The sequence below is a fragment of the Microtus ochrogaster genome, chromosome 2 (assembly GCF_000317375.1).
Source record: "Microtus ochrogaster isolate Prairie Vole_2 chromosome 2, MicOch1.0, whole genome shotgun sequence".
NCBI classification, from domain to species: Eukaryota; Metazoa; Chordata; class Mammalia; order Rodentia; family Cricetidae; genus Microtus; species Microtus ochrogaster.
In genome coordinates, this window is record NC_022010.1 from 15,776,091 (window position 1) to 15,796,451 (window position 20,361).

A 20,361-nucleotide genomic window follows, 5' to 3' on the forward strand; every position below is an offset into this window, starting at 1 on the left:
TTTAGTGAGCAGACACAGACAGTAACAGCCACGAGGCTCCCCCAGCTTTAGTGAGAGCCCACACAGACAGTAACAGCCACGAGACGTCCATTCATAGTTACTGTTGAGCACTTGCTGTGTGCAGGCTCTGTGCTGAGCTTGTGATCGCTGTCTCCAAGGGAAAGGAGACAGAGGTATTGAAGGCAGGTGTGGCCCAGGCAGGCAGCCCAGTGCACCTTGAGCAGTCGGGACAGCCGGTGCAGGGAAAGCCTAGAGCATGTGTGCACACAGGTGTGACCAGCAGTGTCCCCCAGATCCCAGAGTCCCATCCAGCTAGGCAGACCTGTCCTGTGCCCTCAGTGTGGAAGAAGTGGTACCATTGTGTGGAGGAGCTAACTCTTAGGGGGAAGGGCGCTCAGTAGAGGTACAGTGGGGGGCAGCACTGGTGGTGGCTCCCCAGAGATGGGGGCCCTGAGGGTGGTGGGGGCTGGGCTGCCTTCAAGAGAAGTTTTAAGGCACAGTCCCCGGTTCCCAGCAGTCAGGATTCTTTTCCACTCTGCCTGTTTTTGTCTCTGGTGGGGAGTGTGGAGCACAGCCTCCATGGCCCACACTGAGGTACAGTGGAGGCTGCAAGCCAGTCTCAGGGCCCCTTTCCTTTGTGTCTAGGGCAGACGAGGTCGGCCTGATCATGACGAACCTGGAGAAAGCCAACCAGGTAAGCGGAAAGCCCCCCGAAGCTTCCAGTGGGGGGGATGGGGGCAGGACTGAGGGAGAAGCGCTGGTTGGGAGGTGTGTGAGCCCCAGCTCTCTGGCCTTGCCAGGCTCCCTGAAATGCCACAGCTGAGGCCTGACCAGGACGGGCCTACAAACTCCTCATCGAGCAGGCTGGCCAGTCCTGTGACAGGACACATGGCAGTTATCCTCGGGTCACTACAGGAGGCCCTGTGGCAGGGGACACCTTGGGCACCTTGGGGCTGGCTTTCAAAGCTTGCTGGGAGGCCAGTTCCTGTGGGCACAGTGCAGACTCCTGACACCTTTTGAGCCTCAGCTCTTGCCACCATGGGATCAGTGTCCCCCAGGAGGCAGGGCCAGGGCAGTGGTGACAGTGGCTTTCCTGAGCTCAGCTCCTGTGGTTGGTTGCTTGGACTTTCTGTTTGGTTTGAGGCAGGATCTGCTGTGTCTCAGGCTGGCCTTGAACTGCCAGAGTAGCTGACAATGACCTTTAACTCCTGCTCCTCCTGCTAGGATTACAGGTGTGTACCGCCACATTACGTTTCCTATAACCTGTGCTGGGGATTGGAGCCTGCCGCTTCACACGTGCTGAGCAAGCCCTACCAACTGAGCCACATCTTAGGCGGCTTCCTGTGTTTTGTTTTGTTTTTTATTTTTCGAGACAGGGTTTCTCCGTAGCTTTTTGGTTCCTGTCCTGGAACTAGCTCTTGTAGACCAGGCTGGTCTCGAACTCACAGAGATCCGCCTGCCTCTGCCTCCCGAGTGCTGGGATTAAAGGCGTGCGCCACCACCGCCCGGCTTCCTGTGTGTTTTTTTTTTGTTTTTGTTTTTGTTTTTGTTTTTGTTTTTGTTTTTGTTTTTCGAGACAGGGTTTCTCTGTGGCTTTGGAGCCTGTCCTGGAACTAGCCTTGTAGATCAGGCTGGTCTCGAACTCACAGAGATCCGCCTGCCTCTGCCTCCCGAGTGCTGGGATTAAAGGCGTGCGCCACCACCGCCCGGCTTCCTGTGTGTTTTTAATGATAATTAAAGGATCCCTATTTTTAGTATTTATATTTATAGTTTTTTTAGTGGATTTTCTTGTTGTTTTTCCAGTGTTTTGAGGCAGGGTTTCTCTGTGAAGCCCTGGCTGTCCTGGAACTCACTCTGTTCAAATTCAGAGATCCCTCTGCCTCTGCCTCCTGAGTGCTGGGATTAAAGGCTTGTACTACCACAGCTTGTTTTTTATTTGTTTGTTTGTTTGTTTTTGTTGTTTTTTTTTCTGAGACAGGGTCTCATTGTAGCCCTGGCTGGCATGGAAGTTATTATGAAGACCAGGCAAGCCTTGAACTCACTAGAGCTGCCTGTCTCTGGGTCTAAAAGCACCACCATGCCCAGCCTATCTTATACTTTTAATTAGCTCATTCACTCACATGGTTCAAAATTAAAAAAAAAAAAAAAAAAAAGATAACTCAGCAGATCCTGGGGCAGTGCCCCTCTCCCCAGCAGCCTGCTGACCAGTTTCTGGGCGCTCCTTCCAGAGATGCTACCCATTCACAAGTGAACACGTAGACGCACATGAGCCCACATGCTTCATATGCCTCCAGTGGAGTCTGCCCTGTGCCCACTGGCATGCACTCATCTAACCCAGAGGCAGCAGGCTTGCTTCAAACACTGGGAAATAAATATTTTAGCTCCTTCAGCCATAGTTTGTGTCACAGAGAGGCAACTTCGTCATTGCAGCAGGAAAGCTTGGACATTGTGTCCATGAGTGAGCATGCCTGTGTACCAATAAAGCTTTATTTATAAGAACAGGCAGTGGCTTATAGATTGCTGACTCTTCTCTTCCCAGGCCACTGTGGATGATTGTTTATAGTTAATGTCAACCTTTCCCCTCCTCTCAACCATTGCGTTCACAATTAACCTCAGGCAGACACCATCTCACACACGTGTGAGCCAATGGTATCGCCGTTCCCGAAAGTGGAATTACTGGGAAAGAGGTCTGTGCTTTCCGGACATGGCAAATGGAGCCACACTGATTTCCTGGCTCCCCTTTTGCAGGGACCAGACTGGTTTTCTGATAATGAAGCCAGTGCCATGTGTCCAAACTTTCAGATCTTAGCCAATGGCATGGGCTTTAGAAAAGGTGGTATACACCTGTGGTAGAGACAGGAGGACCAGGAATTCAAGGTCATACTCAGCCACATATCAAGTTCAGAGCCAGTCCAGACTATAGAAGAGCGAAGTGGCTCTCCCAGAGGCCTATCACAGTCTGTGAACTGGGGCCACCTCTGCAGATGTCCCCTCTGGGGCACAATCTAGACCCAGTCTAGAACAACCTGGGAATGGGTGCGGACAGCCACTTCCTGCCCTTCCTAGGTCGTGGCCTGGGTCAGGACCCACAACATGAGCACCTAGATCCTGGGAGCCCCAGGATGGTGCAGGTCTCGCTTTATGCCTCTCACTCACTCCCTTCTTCCCTCCCCAGCGAGCAGAGGCCGCCCAGCGGGAGGTGGAAAGCCTACGGGAGCAGCTGGCCTCGGTCAACAGCTCCATCCGCCTGGCTTGCTGTTCCCCTCAGGGACCCAGTGGGGTAAGGCTGTACCTCGGAAGGGAGTGTGGCAGGGGGAAAGACTAGAGGAGGCCACATCTCTGCCCATGGGAAAAGTGGGAGGTTCTGGAGGGCACTGTGGATGTGAGCAGGGACTCATGGGGGCTGGCGTTGTTAAGGTCGGCCTCCTGTTTTACCAGCGATGCTGGTAATGCTGTAGCCACCATTTTAAGTGGTCCAGCTTCCATCGACTCTTGATTAAGGAAAAGCCTTGTGTCTTCCTTCGGATGCCTCCATCACCTTGCCCGGGAATGCTGGAATTGTTCACAGGTCGGAGAGGGTCACACCCATTGCAAGGTGTGCCAAGATTTGGGCAACGTGCTTGAGGTGCAGTGCGTTTGGTGGCCACCAGGGGGTACTGTTGAACATCGGTCTCGTATTGGTTGGTGGCTGCTTAGGACCTTATGGCCCTGATCAGGCACTACAAGAAGGCTTGGGGCTTGTACTTAGCCCTTAGCCCTTAAGTCCTAAAACTTATAGGTGACTCCCATGGGTCCTGCCCCTTCTGCCAGCCACATGCTATACAGAATCCACCTCGAGGTCCCTGAACAAGTTAGCCCATCTTTACCCTTTTTCCTGGCCAGCACCTCCTAGGGTCCTGGGGTCATTGTCTACCTAAAGGTTTTAGTCACCGCCCACCATTCTGCCCTTATGTTTTCTCCAGTCTGCCCCCTTCTCGTGTTTCTGCATGCGGTGTTCATGCCATCCTTAACATGTGGGCACTATGTCAGAACACTCCTTCCGTGTGTATACTGGACAGTGTCTCTGTCTATAGCCATGACAGTGTGTGTGCACACATGTTGACTGTGCCTCAGTTTCCTCCCCTCATCCTCACCTACCTTACAGGGTTATGGAGAGGACTGCGTGGCTCACAGAAGGTGCTGGGAACCAGTCAATGCTTTTGACTGCTATGATGAGCATGTGGCTCTGCTCATCAGAGTTCATGGCCTCTTGCACCCACGCGTGTGTGTGTCTGGGATGATATGGATCAGTGACTGTGGGTCTTTGATGTGAGACGTTCAGTGTGTGTCTGTCTGTCTGTTTGTCTGTGTGAGACTCCAGGAAGGTACATGTGACTGGCTCCCAGGAGACGGTGTCTTTGTTGACCTGCCAGGTTAATGTCCCAGAGAAGCACTATCTAGAGAGCGGCAGAGCCTTGGTGGCTGTTTGGGGAGGAGTTACCGGTGGTTCTTAATTAACCCCCCTGGAGCCTGCAAATGGCTAGCCAGCCACAGGGAGCCTGGCTGGTTTGGGAGGCAGTTTTTCTGAGCACAACAGTGGCGCTTGATGCTAATTAATTTAATGTATTAATGGCATCCGCTTCCTGTTTTAATTGGCATTTATCTCCAAGGAAGAAAGCAGGATTAGTAGTGGTGGGCTGTTTTTGTGCAGGAAGGTTTTCTTTCTTTTTTTTTTTCTAAGTACTTCTTAGATTGTACTGAGACTAGCCTGAGACTAGCCTGACCCAGGTCCCACAGAGTCATAGGGACACAGGGGCAGTCTCCAAGACTCTAGATGGGTGACAGGCCTGGGACAAATTAGGAGATAGAAGATGCCACAGTAATGTGGCCTGTGCCTGGGGTATCTTTGATCTAGTCTGAGGCTCCCTGGTTCCCTGGATGGGCTGATTCCCTTGGGGTAGGACCCAGACAGGCAACTCAAACCTGTTTTGGAATTTCCATTGCCACAGTTCTTCCCTGCTCAGCTTCCCCCCCCCCTTTTTTTTCCTTTCTCTGTGTGTACGTATACATGTACGCATATGGGCGTATGTGTGTGTTCCCGTGTGTGTTGAAGCCAGAGGACAACCTTGGATGCTGTTCCCTGGAGACTGTCCACCTTATTGTCTGAGATAAGTTCTCTCAGTGATCTGGACCGCAGGAACTAGGCTAGGCTGGCCGGGTAGTGAGCTCCAGGGATCCAGCTGCCTCCACCTGCCTAGCACTGGGCTTCACAAGGAGGCCGTCACGCCCAGCCTTTCCTCATGTGCTCCAGAGAAGAAACTGAGGCCCCCCTACTTAACCAACAGAGGCTTAGCTGACCTGGAACCTTGTGGTCATCCTCCTGCCTCTGACATCCAGCCATGGTTGATCTTTGGCAAGAAAGGTTTTGAATGGGGCGTGGCTTATGTAGAGGAAGCTGTGTAGGCCATACATAGGAGATAGGAGATGCCTGGGATGTTGGATCACCAGACAGAATGTTCCCTTCTGCTTGGCTACCAGGGACGGCATGCCCTGGCTCAGCCTCTCAAAGCCGCTCACAACCCATTCCGTCCCCAGGAGAAGGTGAGCTTCGCGTTGTGCTCAGGTCCCCGGCTGGAGGCAGCACTGGCCTCCAAGGACAGAGAGATCCTGAGGCTGCTGAAGGATGCGCAGCAGCTACGACACTCCTTGCAGGAGCTGGAGGAGGTCTCAGCCAACCAGATCGCTGAGCTGGAGCGGCAACTGGCAGCCAAATCTGAGGCCATAGAGGCAGGTCCCAGGGTGGCAGGGTTGGCAGCAGGCTGGGAGCACGGGGCCAGCGTCACTGACCCCATTTGTCTTCTAGAAACTACAAGAAAAGCTCGAGGCCCAGGCTGACTATGAAGAGATTAAAACAGAGCTGAGGTATGAGGCTGAACGGTGCTGGCTGGGACTGTGTGTGAAGCCCATGACCGCCCCTCTCACCTTCCCACTGCGGTGTCCACATCTCCTCCATCAAAACTGGTCCAGTTCAAGCTAGGCATAGTGATACATACCTGTTAGCCTAGCATTCAGGAGGCCGAGGCAGGGGGCTGTCACCCCAGCCTGGTCTTCAACAAAACAAACTGGTTGTCTTCGTTTGGTCTCTACTGCTGTGGTAAAATAAATGCTAACGCTGGGCGATGGTGGCGCATGCCTTTAATCCCAGCACTCGGGAGGCAGAGGCAGAGGGCTGTCACCCCAGCCTGGTCTACAGAGCTAGTTCCAGGACAGGCTCCAAAGCCACAAAGAAACCCTGTCTCAAAAAAAAAAAAAACAAAACAAACAAAAAAAAAATGCTAACGCAAGCCGCAAGCTTGTAGCTTACAGATTCCAGGCCATCATCAGGGGAGGCCAGGGCAGGAAGCAGGAGCTGGATGGAGCAAAGGCCATGGAGGATGCTGCTTCCTGGCTTGCTCAGCCTGCTTTCTTAGAGTACCAAGGACCACTTTGCTTGGAGAAGGGCTTTCCTTCCCACACCAATCACTAATCAAGGAGACACCCCCACAGCCTATAGGCCAATCTCACAGAGACATTTTCTCAGTTAAGGGTCCCTCTTCAATGGCTCTGGCCTGTGTCACGTTGACAGAGAAACTAGCCCTGTCCTGTTCCGCGAAGACGTGGAGATAGTCACCTTGTCATAGTTTGCAGTAGACAGTTCTAGCCCCGTCCTGTTCCGCGAAGACGTGGAGATAGTCACCTTGTCATAGTTTGCAGTAGACAGTTGACCCTTGGTGTCCCCAGGGTCAGATGCCTAAGCCCCCAGTATGACTGTGGTAGTGTACTCCAGGGAAGCCAGGTTCAGCCTCCTGTGACGTCATCCTCTCTTCTCCCGTGACCCCTAGCCCAGTGGCCACACAGCCCTCCTTTCCTGGGAGCTGCTTCGGTGCTCGGCCAATCCAATTTTCGCTTTTTGAAACTTTCTGAAAAACAATGTATTCTATCATTTCCATCCATGTTTGCTAAAAGCACAAGGCCGGGTAGCCCAATGGCAGAGGATTTGTGAGGCATGCAAGAGGCCCTGGATCCCTTCCCTAGAACCACGAAGGAATGGAGAAGAAGGGGTGGGAAGCAAGAGAGAGCTAGGAGAAGGGGAGAGCGGTTGATAGTACTGTAAACTGTAATCCCAGATCCTGAGAGGTGGAGGCAGGAGGATCAGGACTTCAAGGCCAGCCTCAGCTACATAATGAGTTTGAAGCTAGCCTGGGCTACCTGAGACCCACAGACCCAAGGTTGCCTGGGAAGAGTCTAGTAGCAAAGGTATAGACAGCACCTCACTTGGGGCCTCCCCTCCTGCTGGGGCGCTGACCCCAGGCCTCTTCACTTTCTCTGGCAGCATCCTGAGAGCCATGAAGCTGGCCTCCAGCACCTGCAGCCTCCCGCAGGTACATGTCCCCGCCTCCATCCCTGTCCCCAGAAGCCAGCTGCCCCCGAGAGTGCACCGACCATGCTGTCTCAGCCTTGCTTCCTGTCTCCTCAGGCCCTGACCAAGCCAGATGACCCACTGCACATGGCCAAGGAGACGTTCTTTCCCAGCCAGAAGTTCCTGATGGAGAAGCCGGCACTGCTGGCCAGCCCTGGTAGGGGACAAGGGACACTCTAAGGGCCACCTGGGCTGGGGTCTGGGCAGGGATGCCCCTGGACTGTTTAACCCCCTCCCCAGGGCCACTGCTGTCTATGAGGCAGGAGATCCAAGACCAAGCACGGGAGTGGAACACATGCTGTACGGTGCTTCCTCACATCCAAAGTGCTAGGGAGTCCCAAGGCTCCCGATGACCTCCCTTGACCCTGAGTCCAGCTGGGCTTTAATAGGAAGTCAGGACAGGGAGGTGTCCATACCCCACCCCACAGCCAGCCCTCAAGGAATGGTGCACAGCTTAAAATTGCCTTCTCCCCACAAGTGGCTCAGTGACCTTTTAACCTTGTGACCCTCCCCAAGAATACAGCAGGGTCATTAGTCATCCCTTCACTTCTAAACTGAAAGTGCTGGTGGCCGGAGTGGTCACAGTGAGCCCATCCCCGCTTGCTAGGGTAATCATCCCAATGGCAGCAGAGGGCGCCCACAAACCAGCATTTGAAGGGGGTCCGAGGAGATGGGATTTGAGAATGCAGGGGAAACAGCCAGCGTGGGTGTTTATTATCTCTGAGGTCTATAGCCTTTCCTTCTCCCTGTCCCTCCATCACCCCATATTTCCTGTTCCCGCTCTCTGAACCCATCTCTATGCCCTTGCTCTCCGTCACTCTAACCATGGCTCTTGCCTCTGCATATCCCTCTCCTCCATTACCATCGGCCTCTTTGTCCCTCTGTCTGTCTGTGCATCCCTCCTGGTGTTCTAGAGGAGGACCCCTCGGAGGATGACTCCATCAAGGGTTCACTGGGCACGGAGCCCCCCTACCCTCAGCTTCCACCTCCGCCAGGCCTGGAAGACCCACTGTCCCCGAGCCCTGGGCAGCCCCTGCTGGGCTCCAGCCTGGGTCCTGATGGGCCAAGGACTTTCTCACTGTCCCCCTTCCCCAGCCTGGCATCTGGGGAGAGGCTGGCTGGGGACCCACTGCTGCCCAAGAACATAATGGGCCCGGCTGCCTTCAAAGGGGAAGCGGGCAATCTGCTGGCGTGCCCACCTGCCTTCTATGGTGGTGCCAAGCCTCCAACGGCTCCCGCCACCTCGGCACTCGGCCCTGAGCCTACTGGGGCCCAGGAGCCTGTGGATGGGGCTGGGCCAGAGGAGGAGCAGCTGGACACGGCGGAGATCGCCTTCCAGGTGAAGGAACAGCTGCTGAAGCACAACATTGGCCAACGTGTGTTCGGTCACTATGTGCTGGGACTGTCACAAGGCTCGGTGAGTGAGATCCTGGCACGGCCCAAGCCCTGGCGCAAGCTCACAGTGAAGGGTAAGGAGCCCTTCATCAAGATGAAGCAGTTCCTGTCAGATGAGCAGAATGTGCTGGCCCTGCGCACCATCCAGGTGCGGCAGCGAGGTGAGCCATGAAGCAGCCCCACCACCGTCCAGCGCCATGTGTAACCCGGGGTAGGTGAGCTGCTGCCCTGTGCCTCAATTTCCCCCTTTTGAGGGAAAGATGTATGACCTCACTCCCTCCTTCACTGGGCCACTTCCCCTACTTCTACTCCCCCAGACTCACCCCAGAGCAGCTTAGCCTGGGCTCTAGGCCAGTTCCCCAACTTCCCCATCTGTCAGCTCTCTGGAGAGGGGCTAAAAGGACCCAGAACGCCAGGATGGCAGAGCTGCTCGAGGAGTGGAAACTGGTCAGGCGCACGCCTTTAATCCCAGCACTCAGGAGACAGAGGCAGGTGGATCTCTGTGAGTTTCAGAACAGCAAAGGCTGCACAGGAAGACCCCATCTTAAAAAAAAGAAAAGGAAAGTGTTAGCTGTTGCCATCATCGTCACGGTCTGTTACTGTTAAGCCGAAGTCCGGCTGGGCACATGGCTCAGTGCTAAGCACTGGCCTAGCATTCCCAACGCCCTGGGTTCCAGCCCCAGAGTCACTTTACCATCAACCGTGTGTCCTATAGAGTAAGCTGTGGCCCTGCCCTTCCCGACGACAGTCTGGTCCACACCCTCCTGCCCACCTCTGGGGCCTGACCCCCACACCTACAGGCCCCACAGCTGCCACCTTCGTGCCTTCCCCAGGCAGCATCACCCCGAGAATCCGCACACCTGAGACGGGCTCAGACGACGCCATCAAGAGTATCCTGGAGCAGGCCAAGAAGGAAATTGAGTCTCAGAAGGGAGGTGAGAAGACCTTAGCCAATGACCTCTGACCCTTGTCTGCACCTCAGGGGCAGGGGGCGGGGCCTCCCATCTGTCACCCCAGAGCATTCCAAGGGCCAGAGGACCTTTCTGGTGCACAAACACGAGCATGCCACTGTTCAGGTATCTCCTGCGGCTCCCGACTGCTCCCAAGAAAATATCCCAGCCGTTTAGCAAGACCTCCAGACCAGAGTCTTCATGCCCTCCACGCCTCTCCCAGGACTCCTATAGACCCTGACACTACGCCCTACGCAGGACGTTACCCAGGACGTTTAACCAACTCCCATTCACTTCCTGATGTGTCACCTCCTCCAGGAAGCCCCCACCTTACTCAGATGGGCTGGGGTCTTCCCACTGTGACCTACAGTACTGAGTTCGGGATAACAGGACAGGCTTATGCTGCGATTAGCTGATTAGCTGTGTGACCTCGGGCTAGTAATCTGGCCTCTCTCTCTGCCTCTATTTCCTCATCTTTAAGATGGGGATGGTATTAGCCCACTTTTCTGAAAGCTGTAGGGGACCAAGTGAGGCCAGTGCTCACCAGTGTGGGGGGAATGCAGGTACACAGAGGGACATGGACAGAGCAATGCAGTCACAACCATCTTCCAGCCGGGCGGTGGTGGCGCACGCCTTTAATCCCAGCACTCGGGAGGCAGAGGCAGGCAGATCTCTGTGAGTTCGAGGCCAGCCTGGGCTACAAAGCAAGTTCCAGAACAATCAGGGCTTCAAAAGGAAACCCTGTCTCAAAAAAAAAAAAAAAAAGAAAGAAAGAAAAGAAAAGAAAAAAGAAATCAAAAGGGAAGGGAAGAAGAGGGGAGGGAAGGAAGGAAGAAAGAAACAAAGAAGGAGATCTTCCTCTTCCTTGTGATTCTACAGTCAGTAGAATCCCTGCCACTGACTTAGGGGGCTTCTGCCCTCAGGCCCAAGTTGCACACTTAATACCCTGCAGTACATCCTTGGCTGCCTGCAATGCTAGCTTCAGTGCTCCCACCCCACTGTGCGGTGTCTCCTGCCCCCTGGTGGAGGATCAGCGCAAGTGTCCTGGCTGCAAAGCCGTATAAGGAAAATGTGTCCCCGACTGAGGGCACATGCCCGGTGGGCTGTCTGCACTGCCCCACTATCTAATCCTCAGAGCCACTCATGATACATCTTATAGCTCCTACTGCATGCTAGACAGGGCTACAGATGCTGGTGAGATTTAGCAGTCAGTCTGGGTGACAGACTGTGTTAAACTGTGTTAACTGGCAGTGTTAAAGTTAGCAACAGGATCAAGAAAATGTTCACGCTTGGTAACAGGGCCAGCGACAAGAGACTAAGTTACAAGGGTGGGCACACACTCCCCCCCAACTCCCACCTCCACAAGCCCCAAACAGCTGGGAAAGAACCAAGTAGAGAGTACTAGCCCTCGCCAAGGAGGGGTTCTTGGCCCGCTGCTAGCTCCAGTTGTCTACTTGAGAGAACCAAAAGAAACGTCCAGAATGGGGGGAGGGGCATTTATATGACCTGCTTATGACAGGGACAGGCTGGCTTGGCGGTGTTGGTGCATCCCTTTTATCCCAGCACTCAGGAGGCAGAAACAGGAGGATCTCTGTGATCAGAGTGAGCTCCAGGACAGCCAGGGCTACACAGAGAGATCCTGTCTTGAAAACTGAAGGGGAGGGGAAGCCTTCCCACCCCGAAGAGCTGCACTCCCCGACTCAGCTTGAGTTGGATGGTTCTTTGAAGTCATGAGGGTTGTCATCCCTTCCTGTTTGAAATGTTTTCTAAGTCACAGCACGGACTCGTGCTGTGTTCCTCTCCGTGTCCCCAGGATGCAGACGGCACAGATGGGTCATAGAGGAAGGTTGTGGGGACCTGTCAGGTCCAGACACGGCACCTGGTCATATCCTGATCAATTGCTGTTTCTGGGACACAGACGAGTCTGCCCTTGGTTTGTGATATTCTCTCTGCTCACTTCCTGTGTGGCCTTCTCCTTGTACGTGTTCATTCGCTTAATTCTGTAGCCAACTGAGCCTCTGAGAACTATGGCCTCCACCCAGTTTAGAGAGTCCGTGTGCCTGTGACCCGGCCCTCCTCTCTCCTCTCCTCCCCTCCATAGCCATCAACCTGTTTTTTTTTTTCCTATCAGTTTATCGTGTCTGCCATTCAATAAGATTTTTCCCTAAATCGTGTTGTTTAACTTACTTGCTTGGTGCTTCCTGGAGACACGTTACACTTCCGATCAATTTTTTTTTTTTTAATTTTAATCTGACATAGGATTTCTCTTTGTAGCCCTGGCTGTCTGTAGACCAGGCTGACCTCTGAGCGCTGGGATTAAAGGTGTGTGCCACCATGCCCAGCCTGTGGGTCACCTTTCCAGAGCTTTGTTTTCTGTCCTGGTGTGTCACTAAGATTCCTGCCTGGCTTTGCAGGGAACTCCCGTATTGCTGCTGTGTTCTACTGTGTCCACACCATTGCTCATTATCTGGTCTTTTTTCTTTCTTAACCTTGAACTTGTACGCGGTGGGCTCATGGCACATATAAAAGGCATGGTTTAGGTTTGGGCTTTGCCTTGGACACCGTTTTGGCTCCATCTTCACTTTCCCTGTATGTACTAGATTTTACTATCGATCTGATTTTTTTTTTAGATGCCTGCCTAATATTCCACCAGAGCATTACTACTGCCTGACCAGTTCCCCCACCCTTGGACACGAGCTTGCCCCCACATTCGTATGGTATAAACACAACTTGGTCTGATAATGGGCCCTTGTTCACCCTGTCACCCTCCCCCCACAGGTGAGTCCAAGAACTCCACAGCTTCTGTGAGCATCCCCAACAGCACAGCCTCCTCCAGCACCTCGGAAGACGCCATCAAGAACATTCTGGAACAAGCCCGCCGTGAGATGCAAGCCCAGCAGCAGGCCCTGCTGGAGATGGAGTCGGGACCCAGGGGCCGCTCTGTGCCTCCCTCTCCTCCGGAGCGGCCCTCGCTGGCCACTGTGAGCCAGAATGGGGCCCTGGCCTGCGTGAAGCAGGAGGATGGCGGTGGCGGCTGCAGCAGTAGCAGCAGCAGTAGCAGTGCGCAGGCGCCGCTTGCAGTCCTGTCCCCGGCTGCGTTTGTGCAGCGGATCATCCGCAAGGTGAAGTCCGAGATCGGCGATGCGGGCTACTTTGACCACCACTGGGCGTCGGACCGCGGTCTGCTCAGCCGTCCATACGCCTCCGTGTCGCCCTCCCTCTCCTCCTCTTCCTCCAGCTACTCTGGACAGCCCAATGGGCGAGCCTGGCCCCGTGGAGATGAGGCAGCCATCGCTCCTGAGGACGAAGCAGCCTTGGGCGAGGATGAGCCCCCCAGGGTGGGAGAGCTCAAGGCTGAGGCCGGGGTCCCGGAGGTGGGCGGCGGGCGGCTGCCCTACTACCCGGCCTATGTGCCCCGCACGCTCAAGCCCACGGTGCCGCCCCTGACACCTGAACAGTACGAGTTATACATGTACCGGGAGGTAGACACACTGGAGCTGACCCGACAGGTCAAGGAGAAGCTGGCCAAGAATGGCATCTGCCAGCGCATCTTTGGGGAGAAGGTGTGGACCACAGGGGACCTAGGGAACCCAAGAATAAGGCCCACTGAGACCGTGGCCCTAAGATCTGTAGTCTGGAGGGTGACCCAGGTGGGAAGCCACTGCTCAGGAGCCCAGTCAGATGTCTGACTGGTATGCCTCCCACACTCCTCTGGAGGTCCCATGGTCCAGCCCCTGAAGATTAAGGACTCAGCCCAGTCCAGTACCTTAATGTCCCTGGTGTTGGAACCTCGGGTTTAAATAGCAGAGGTTCAAGAAGGGGTCACAAACCAGAGCCGGGAGAGAAGACTTAAGTGGGAGGTACAAAGTGGCATCCAGGAGGGACAGTGACCCTTAAGGTCACATGGGAGTTCTGTACACAGGGCCGTGCCGAGGGTGGAGAGCAGATTCTGAAGGGCCTGGGAGCAGCCAGGAAGCCAACATACGGGATTTGCTAATCTGCCTTCCACCTGTAGGTCCTGGGATTGTCCCAGGGCAGCGTGAGCGACATGCTGTCACGGCCGAAGCCATGGAGCAAACTGACCCAGAAGGGCCGAGAGCCCTTCATCCGCATGCAGCTGTGGCTATCGGACCAGCTGGGCCAGGGCCAGGCCCCACCCCCGCAGCCCAGCACCACACAGGGTGAGTACAGGGGACAGGGCCTTGCTGGCCCACCTCTGCCCCCTCTCCATCTTCCACACCATTCTACAGCCCCCAGTGCTGTCACCTGGGACACGTGTTCCTGACCCACGCCCCCTTGCCCTCCTCTGTTCTACCCAGCAGAAGTAAGTGCTGAAGGCTTGGGCCCAAGAATTTAGAGCAGGTGGGACAGACAAAGCCGCTGGAGCCCTGTACTTCCTCCCCCCCCCCCCCCCCTACAGAATCAAACTCACCAGCTCCCTAGAGACCCAGCGTTGCTCTTCAGTCTGTCCTAGCACAGACTGGGCCGGTCAGCTGGTTACTAATGAGAGCAGCAGCAGAGTGGAGCCTGAACTCAGCAGGGGAAGAAAATGGAGGCCCAGAGAGTTGCCTAGAGTCACAGGACCAGTGTGCAGGGCTGCTGGCGCCCTGTGGGTGGCACTCATTTCAGAATTTGTGGCTGCAGGCAGAAAGGCTCACCTGCCCCAGAGACCACAAAAAGGCCAGGACCAGAGCCCAGATTTGATAACCCGATCCAGGGAAGCCACACCTTGAGTCACAGAAATAACCAGGACTGCCAGAGGGCTACGAACCAGGACCTAGTGTTAGGTGACAGAATCCCAGGTCCCAGGTGACGGTTTCACTTGAGCCATCGGACTAGAGCTTTCCTGTTAACTCGTGGCTACAAAACATGGACAGGCTGTTGGTAGACAGACAGGCAAAGCAAGTGACAGACAGACATCTGGCAGAGACTGATGGGCAAGAGAGGCTGGAGACAGGTGGCAGACAGACAGGCAAGCAGCACTCAGGGGTGGAGACAGGAGGATTGCAAGCTCAAGGCCAGTTTTAGCCATGTATGAAGGCCAGTATCTCCAAGTGGAATTGTTGAGAAGAGTTGAACTACCGTTCATCAGTAGAGTGTTTGCCTAGGATGAGGAAGGCTCTGGTTCAACTCCCAGCCCAACAGAAAAAGGAAAAGCTAGGTGGCATGAGGACCCCTGGACAGTTCCTTCCTGGGATGCACGATAGTGGCTGAAGATGCGTTGGCTCCAGTCTCAGCTCTGACAAGCCATCCTGCCCAGCCATGTCCAGTGGCAGTGACCACCGCACTGTCTCTTGCCTACAGCCAGTCCCACTGAGCCGAGGTCCTCACCATCACCTCCCCCAAGCCCCACGGAGCCTGAAAAGCCTTCCCAGGAGTCCCTGGGCCTGTCTCTGGAAAGCAGCAAAGAGAATCAGCAGCCTGAGGGTCGGGCCAGCTCCTCCCTGGGTGGGAAGCCCTTCTCAGGCAGCCAGGCTGCAGGGGGCATCCAGGAGATGGTGGCCATGTCCCCAGAGCTGGACACATACTCCATCACCAAGAGGGTCAAGGAGGTCCTCACTGACAACAACCTAGGTACGTGGCGAGGCCGGGGTGCTGCCCGCAGCCCTAGACTAGCTCTTCTGGACTTGGAGCAAAGTGTCACTGGGATTCTCCAGTGACCTCAGGGCCAGCCTGGAGCTTCCAGCCAGCCCTGAGCATGCAGGACCCCATGGGAGACGCATGACTCCTACCAGGACTCCTGATGAGGAACGAAAGGGAGGTGGCACAGCTTGGCTCTCAAAACTGCCCTGCAGCAGGCCTTAAGAAACCCCAGTCAGCTCAAGCCTTTAATCCCACTGCTTGGGAGACAGAGGCAGACAGGATCTCTGAGTTGAGCCTGGGCTACACAATGAGTTCCAGGACAGCCATGTCTCGAAAAGAAAAAAAAATTCCATTCTCTGGAGCAATGATGATGCCTGTCCATGGGACCAGGGAACAGTGTGACTCGTTCCTCTGAATCAGAGATGCATGCCAGCTCAGTCCCCCACCAGGGACACATGCAAGCCCAACAACTGTCACCACGGATTTTATTATGAGAAAAAGATAGTGTTGTCCCAATACCCAACACGAAGTGGGCATGGTACTCATTCAGTAATCCTAGCACTGTAGGAGGCTGAGGCAGGAGGATAGCCACAAGATCAAAGCCTGCCTGGGCTACAGAGTGAGACCTTTTCTCAAAAAAAAAAAAAAAAGTTAAAAGTCAATAACAGAGGCTAGCCCAGCAGTGGTGGCACACACCTTTAACAGCACTCGAGAGTCAGAGGCAGGTGGATCTCTGTGAGTTTGAGGCCAGCCTGGTCTACAGAGTGAGTTTCAGGATAGCCAGAGCTACACAGAGAAACCCTGTCTGAAAAACAAACAAACTAACTGACTAAAAAGCATGGGGGCTGGAAAGATGGTTCAGCAGCTAAGGACACAGGCTGCTCTTTCAGTTCCTAGCACCCACATGTGTAGCTCACAACCATCTACAACTCCAGTTCCAGGAATCCAGTGCCCTCTTCTGCCCTCCTAGGGTATCAGGCAGGCAGTGTTGTGAAGACATACATGCAAACAAAACACCCAGACACATAAATAAAAAAATAAAAACAAACAAACAAACACCTGGACCTGATGATGCACACCTGTAACTCAGAGTTAGCTTTGGGGCAGAGACAGGCCAATCCCTGGCCAGCCAGGACACGGTGAGCTCCAGGGCCGGTCAGAGATCCCATCTCCTTAAAAACTGAGGTTTAGAAATCAATTGAGGAAGACCAAGGTTGACCTGTGGCCTCCACGGGAAGACAGTTGGAGCCAGGTGTGTCCTTCATCCCTGTCATCAGTACTTGAGAGCCTGGGGCAAGAGGATCACAAGTTTGAGCTACCAAGAAAGATTCTTAGAACACACAAGAAGCTAGAAAGGGACAGGGGTGGCATAAACGGGAAGCACAGAGCTTGCCCAACATGCATGGGGCCTGTGGTTTGATCCCCGGCACCCTTCCCACCAAAAACAGTCTATAACCCTGGTGACCTTCGGCAGGTGCCCCTCTAGGCTAATCTTGGGGTAGAGTTAATGGGTCAGAGGTCAGACATATTTGGAATTTGGATAGAATCCTCTAGGGTATCCTGGGGGTGGAGTACAAGCTGTGTACAATACAGGGTGTGTGTTGGCAGTTTGGAGGGGCGGTCCCATGGGAATGAAGAACCATCCTACAGAAGATCGGTTTTTGTGTTACTGCCCAGTGCCAAACCTCCCCAGTCTCTTGTGCAGAAAGAGTGCTGGGCCACCCTCCCTGGCCTGCTCCTCCTCTGACTCCCCTGGGAGTGGCTCCCTGTGGCTGGCCTGGGGTGACACTTGCCCTCTGCCCTGTCCCCAGGGCAGCGGTTGTTTGGTGAGAGCATCCTGGGGCTGACACAGGGCTCTGTGTCGGACCTGCTGTCAAGGCCCAAACCCTGGCACAAGCTGAGCTTGAAGGGCCGGGAGCCCTTCGTGCGCATGCAGCTGTGGCTGAGCGACCCCCACAACGTGGAGAAGCTGCGGGACATGAAGAAGCTGGAGAAGAAAGGTGAGGCCAGGTCCCTGCCATATGCTGAAGACCCCCATCTGGCAGCAATCCCCCACCAAAATCACACGTGACGTCTCTCATGCCGTCCACACATCCAGAGATGGCACGTGGTCTTGCCAACGTCAGCAGCACGCTGTCCCCAGCTCCCTGTCAGGCCTCTCTGTTGTAATATGAGCGGCGGGGCTGCATCCCCGGCACCCGGCCGCCCACATGGCTAGCTCTAGCTTATGCCCCTAAATAACTACACGGAAACTGTATTCTTTTAAACACCTCTTGGCCCATTATATCTAGCCTTTTCTCGGCTAACTCTCGCACCTGGACTAGCCCATTTCTAATAATCTATGTAGCCCAAGAGCTGGCTTACCAGGAATGATCTTAACCTGCGTCTGCCTAGAGTGGGAGAATCATGGCGACCCCTTGATTCAGCTTCTTTCTCCCAGCCTTCCGTTCTGTTTACTCCTCCCATCTATGTTTTAACCTATGAGGGCCAAGCAGTTTCTTTATTGCTTAACCAATGAAATCAACAGATTGATATATGACACTCCCACATCACCTCTCCTCTAGATGAGCTGGATCCTCTGCCCCTTACCTAGCCTATGGGGCAGAGAGCAGACCCAGTAGTTCCTTCAAGGGCATGCTGGGAAAGTGTCAGCATTGCTGGTGCTTACCTAGCATTCATGAAGCCCTGGATCATTTGCCAACACTGCCTAAACCAGGCATGGTACCACACATCTATAATTTCAGCACCATCCAGGAGGTGGAGGTGGGAAGATCAGAAGTTTAGTGTCATCCTAGGCTACATAGTGAGTTCAAAGCCAGCCTGGACTGCGTGAGACCTTGTCTCAAGTCAAAATAAGATACACCTCCAAGGACCTAAAGACTCCCGCTAGACCCCACTGCTTAAAGTTCCCAACTCCTCCTCCCAGTATCGCTCAGGTGGGCTTAAGCCTCTTAGAGCGAGTCTTTATCTGTATGGCCAGCCAGCTCCCAAATAACCACACAGAGACTTAGTATTAATTATGAAAGCTTGGCCAATAGCTTAGGCTTGTTTCTAACTAGCTCTTGTAACTTAGTTGACTTTCTGCCTTATGGCTTTATTACCTCATCTTCCTATTACCCATTCTGTTTGCTCTGTGTCTGGCTAGCAACCCTGCCTTCTTCTTCCCAGCATTCTCTCTGCCCTGAAAACCCTACCTAGCTGTTGACTGTTGAGCTTTTTACTAAAACAGTCACAGTGACGTATCTTCACACAGAGTAAAGGACCATCCCACAGTCGCCTCTGGAGAACCTTCTAGATCTAAACCACAGCAGAGCTTTTGCTCATGTTTTGTTGTAAGGTCACCATGCCTCCTACCATAAGAGAGCTTATTCAAAGTGGCCCCTCACACAGCAAACTCTTGTGAAACTTAGTGGCACTTTTAACAGCCTTGCCGGCCACAGAGCTCCCTGGTTTGAGCGCCCTCTGACTGCAAGCACCCCCTCATGGCCTCTAGAGTGGCTGTGTTACAGAATATCCCCTAACCTCCACCAACCTCACAAGCAATAGCATAGGAGACAGGCCAGCATCTCAGCAAAGCCAAGGGGGCAGGAACAGGACAGGAGTGGGGACATGGAGAGCTCTGCTGGGCTGGCTGGCCACTGCCCCTGGAGATCTACCACCCCTGCCAAGTGGCAATGGCCCCTCACCCCACCCCTCTCTCTCCAGCCTATCTGAAGCGCCGCTATGGGCTCATCAACACAGGCTCGGACAGCGAGTCACCAGCTGCGCATTCCGAGTGCCCCAGCCCCTGTCAGCAGCCACAGGAGCTGAGCCTCACGCAGGCAAAGAAGCCACGCGTGGTGCTGGCACCCGCCGAGAAGGAGGCGCTGCGGAAGGCCTACCAGCTGGAGCCCTATCCCTCGCAGCAGACCATAGAGCTGTTGTCATTCCAGCTCAACCTCAAGACCAACACCGTCATCAACTGGTTCCACAACTACAGGTAGTCATGGATTGGCAGAGAGAGGGCCGTGGGAACACGGACACAGGGGCCCAGTAGGTCACGGTAACACAGAGGGTCACAGGACACAGACATAAGGAAGGCCTAGAGGTTCATGGGAACACCTGAGGGTTGTCTGGGCCTGGGGGCTGTGCTGGATCGCAAAGCTGTTTCTAGATTCCCAGATGCACTAACTCTGTCACCTCTAGCTAAGGGACCTGAGCTTTGCCCTGAGTCCCGTGTTGTAAGCTGTAAACAAGACTATAGTGTATCCCCCGTGTCAGTGTTGATGTAAAGGCCTGGTACAACCAGAACTGACAATGACCCTAATGTCACACCCACTCTATGCAGTGGCCTCTAGGAAGGAATAGATCAGGAGCAAACCTGAGGCATCTCCGGCTGGAGCTAACTAGGATCTCGTGGTCTCTCTTACTTGTGAGGCCGAAGGAACACTTGCCCCACTGCAGCCTCAGGTGTGGTGGCTCCTCCAAGCATGGCTCCTTTCCATCCTCCAGTCCGGGTCTCAGAGGTCCCAAGTGCTGTGGCTTTGGCGAGGCCACATGGTTTCCCGAGGCTGGCCTAGGACCCCCTGAAGGAGGCTTGGTGGAGACTGTAGGGATCCTGTCTGAGAGCCTACCCACTCTCTGAGCAAGAAGTGTGGCACTGTGGAAGGGTCTATCCATCCGTTCTGGGGCAGAGAGCTGTCCCAAGAGCCCCAAGAAGGAAAAAGGTTAGCAGGGGTGAGGTAGACATTCATCTTCCCAGCCTGTGCATCAGCATCACACACCCCTTAGCTGTGTGGCCTTCAGCAGGTCACCAACCTCTCAGAGTGATGATTCCACAAGATGAGACACATCACTGCTGCCCCGCCCCCAGTGCCAATCAGGAACTGTCGGAGTGAGCACCCTACATACAGCTTCTACGCAGTGCAGACCCAGACCAGAGCACAGCAGGAGGCATGGGTCCTAACAGCTTTCTCTCCTCCCCTCCGGAGTGGCACTGGAGACACCGTCTCTGCT

At 54.4% G+C, this 20,361-nt stretch overlaps 1 protein-coding gene across 7 annotated transcripts in view; it reads left to right on the plus strand.

The window, feature by feature from the left end:
* Positions 1 to 20,361, plus strand: part of Cux2 (cut like homeobox 2) — a 179,064-nt gene that overhangs the window by 153,944 nt on the left and 4,759 nt on the right. For 5 of the 7 annotated variants that reach the window (XM_026784984.1, XM_026784992.1, XM_026785003.1 and 2 more), the window contains exons 9-21: positions 646 to 694; positions 3,176 to 3,280; positions 5,575 to 5,766; positions 5,843 to 5,901; positions 7,352 to 7,400; positions 7,475 to 7,595; positions 8,353 to 8,994; positions 9,667 to 9,768; positions 12,562 to 13,346; positions 13,799 to 13,964; positions 15,088 to 15,357; positions 17,178 to 17,366; positions 19,072 to 19,345. In XM_026784984.1, coding sequence (XP_026640785.1) covers positions 646 to 694; positions 3,176 to 3,280; positions 5,575 to 5,766; positions 5,843 to 5,901; positions 7,352 to 7,400; positions 7,475 to 7,595; positions 8,353 to 8,994; positions 9,667 to 9,768; positions 12,562 to 13,346; positions 13,799 to 13,964; positions 15,088 to 15,357; positions 17,178 to 17,366; positions 19,072 to 19,345 — 3,003 coding nt within the window. The remainder of the gene's footprint in view (positions 1 to 645; positions 695 to 3,175; positions 3,281 to 5,574; positions 5,767 to 5,842; positions 5,902 to 7,351; positions 7,401 to 7,474; positions 7,596 to 8,352; positions 8,995 to 9,666; positions 9,769 to 12,561; positions 13,347 to 13,798; positions 13,965 to 15,087; positions 15,358 to 17,177; positions 17,367 to 19,071; positions 19,346 to 20,361) is intronic. The other 2 variants (XM_026784989.1, XM_026785001.1) reach the window with 2 other exon arrangements.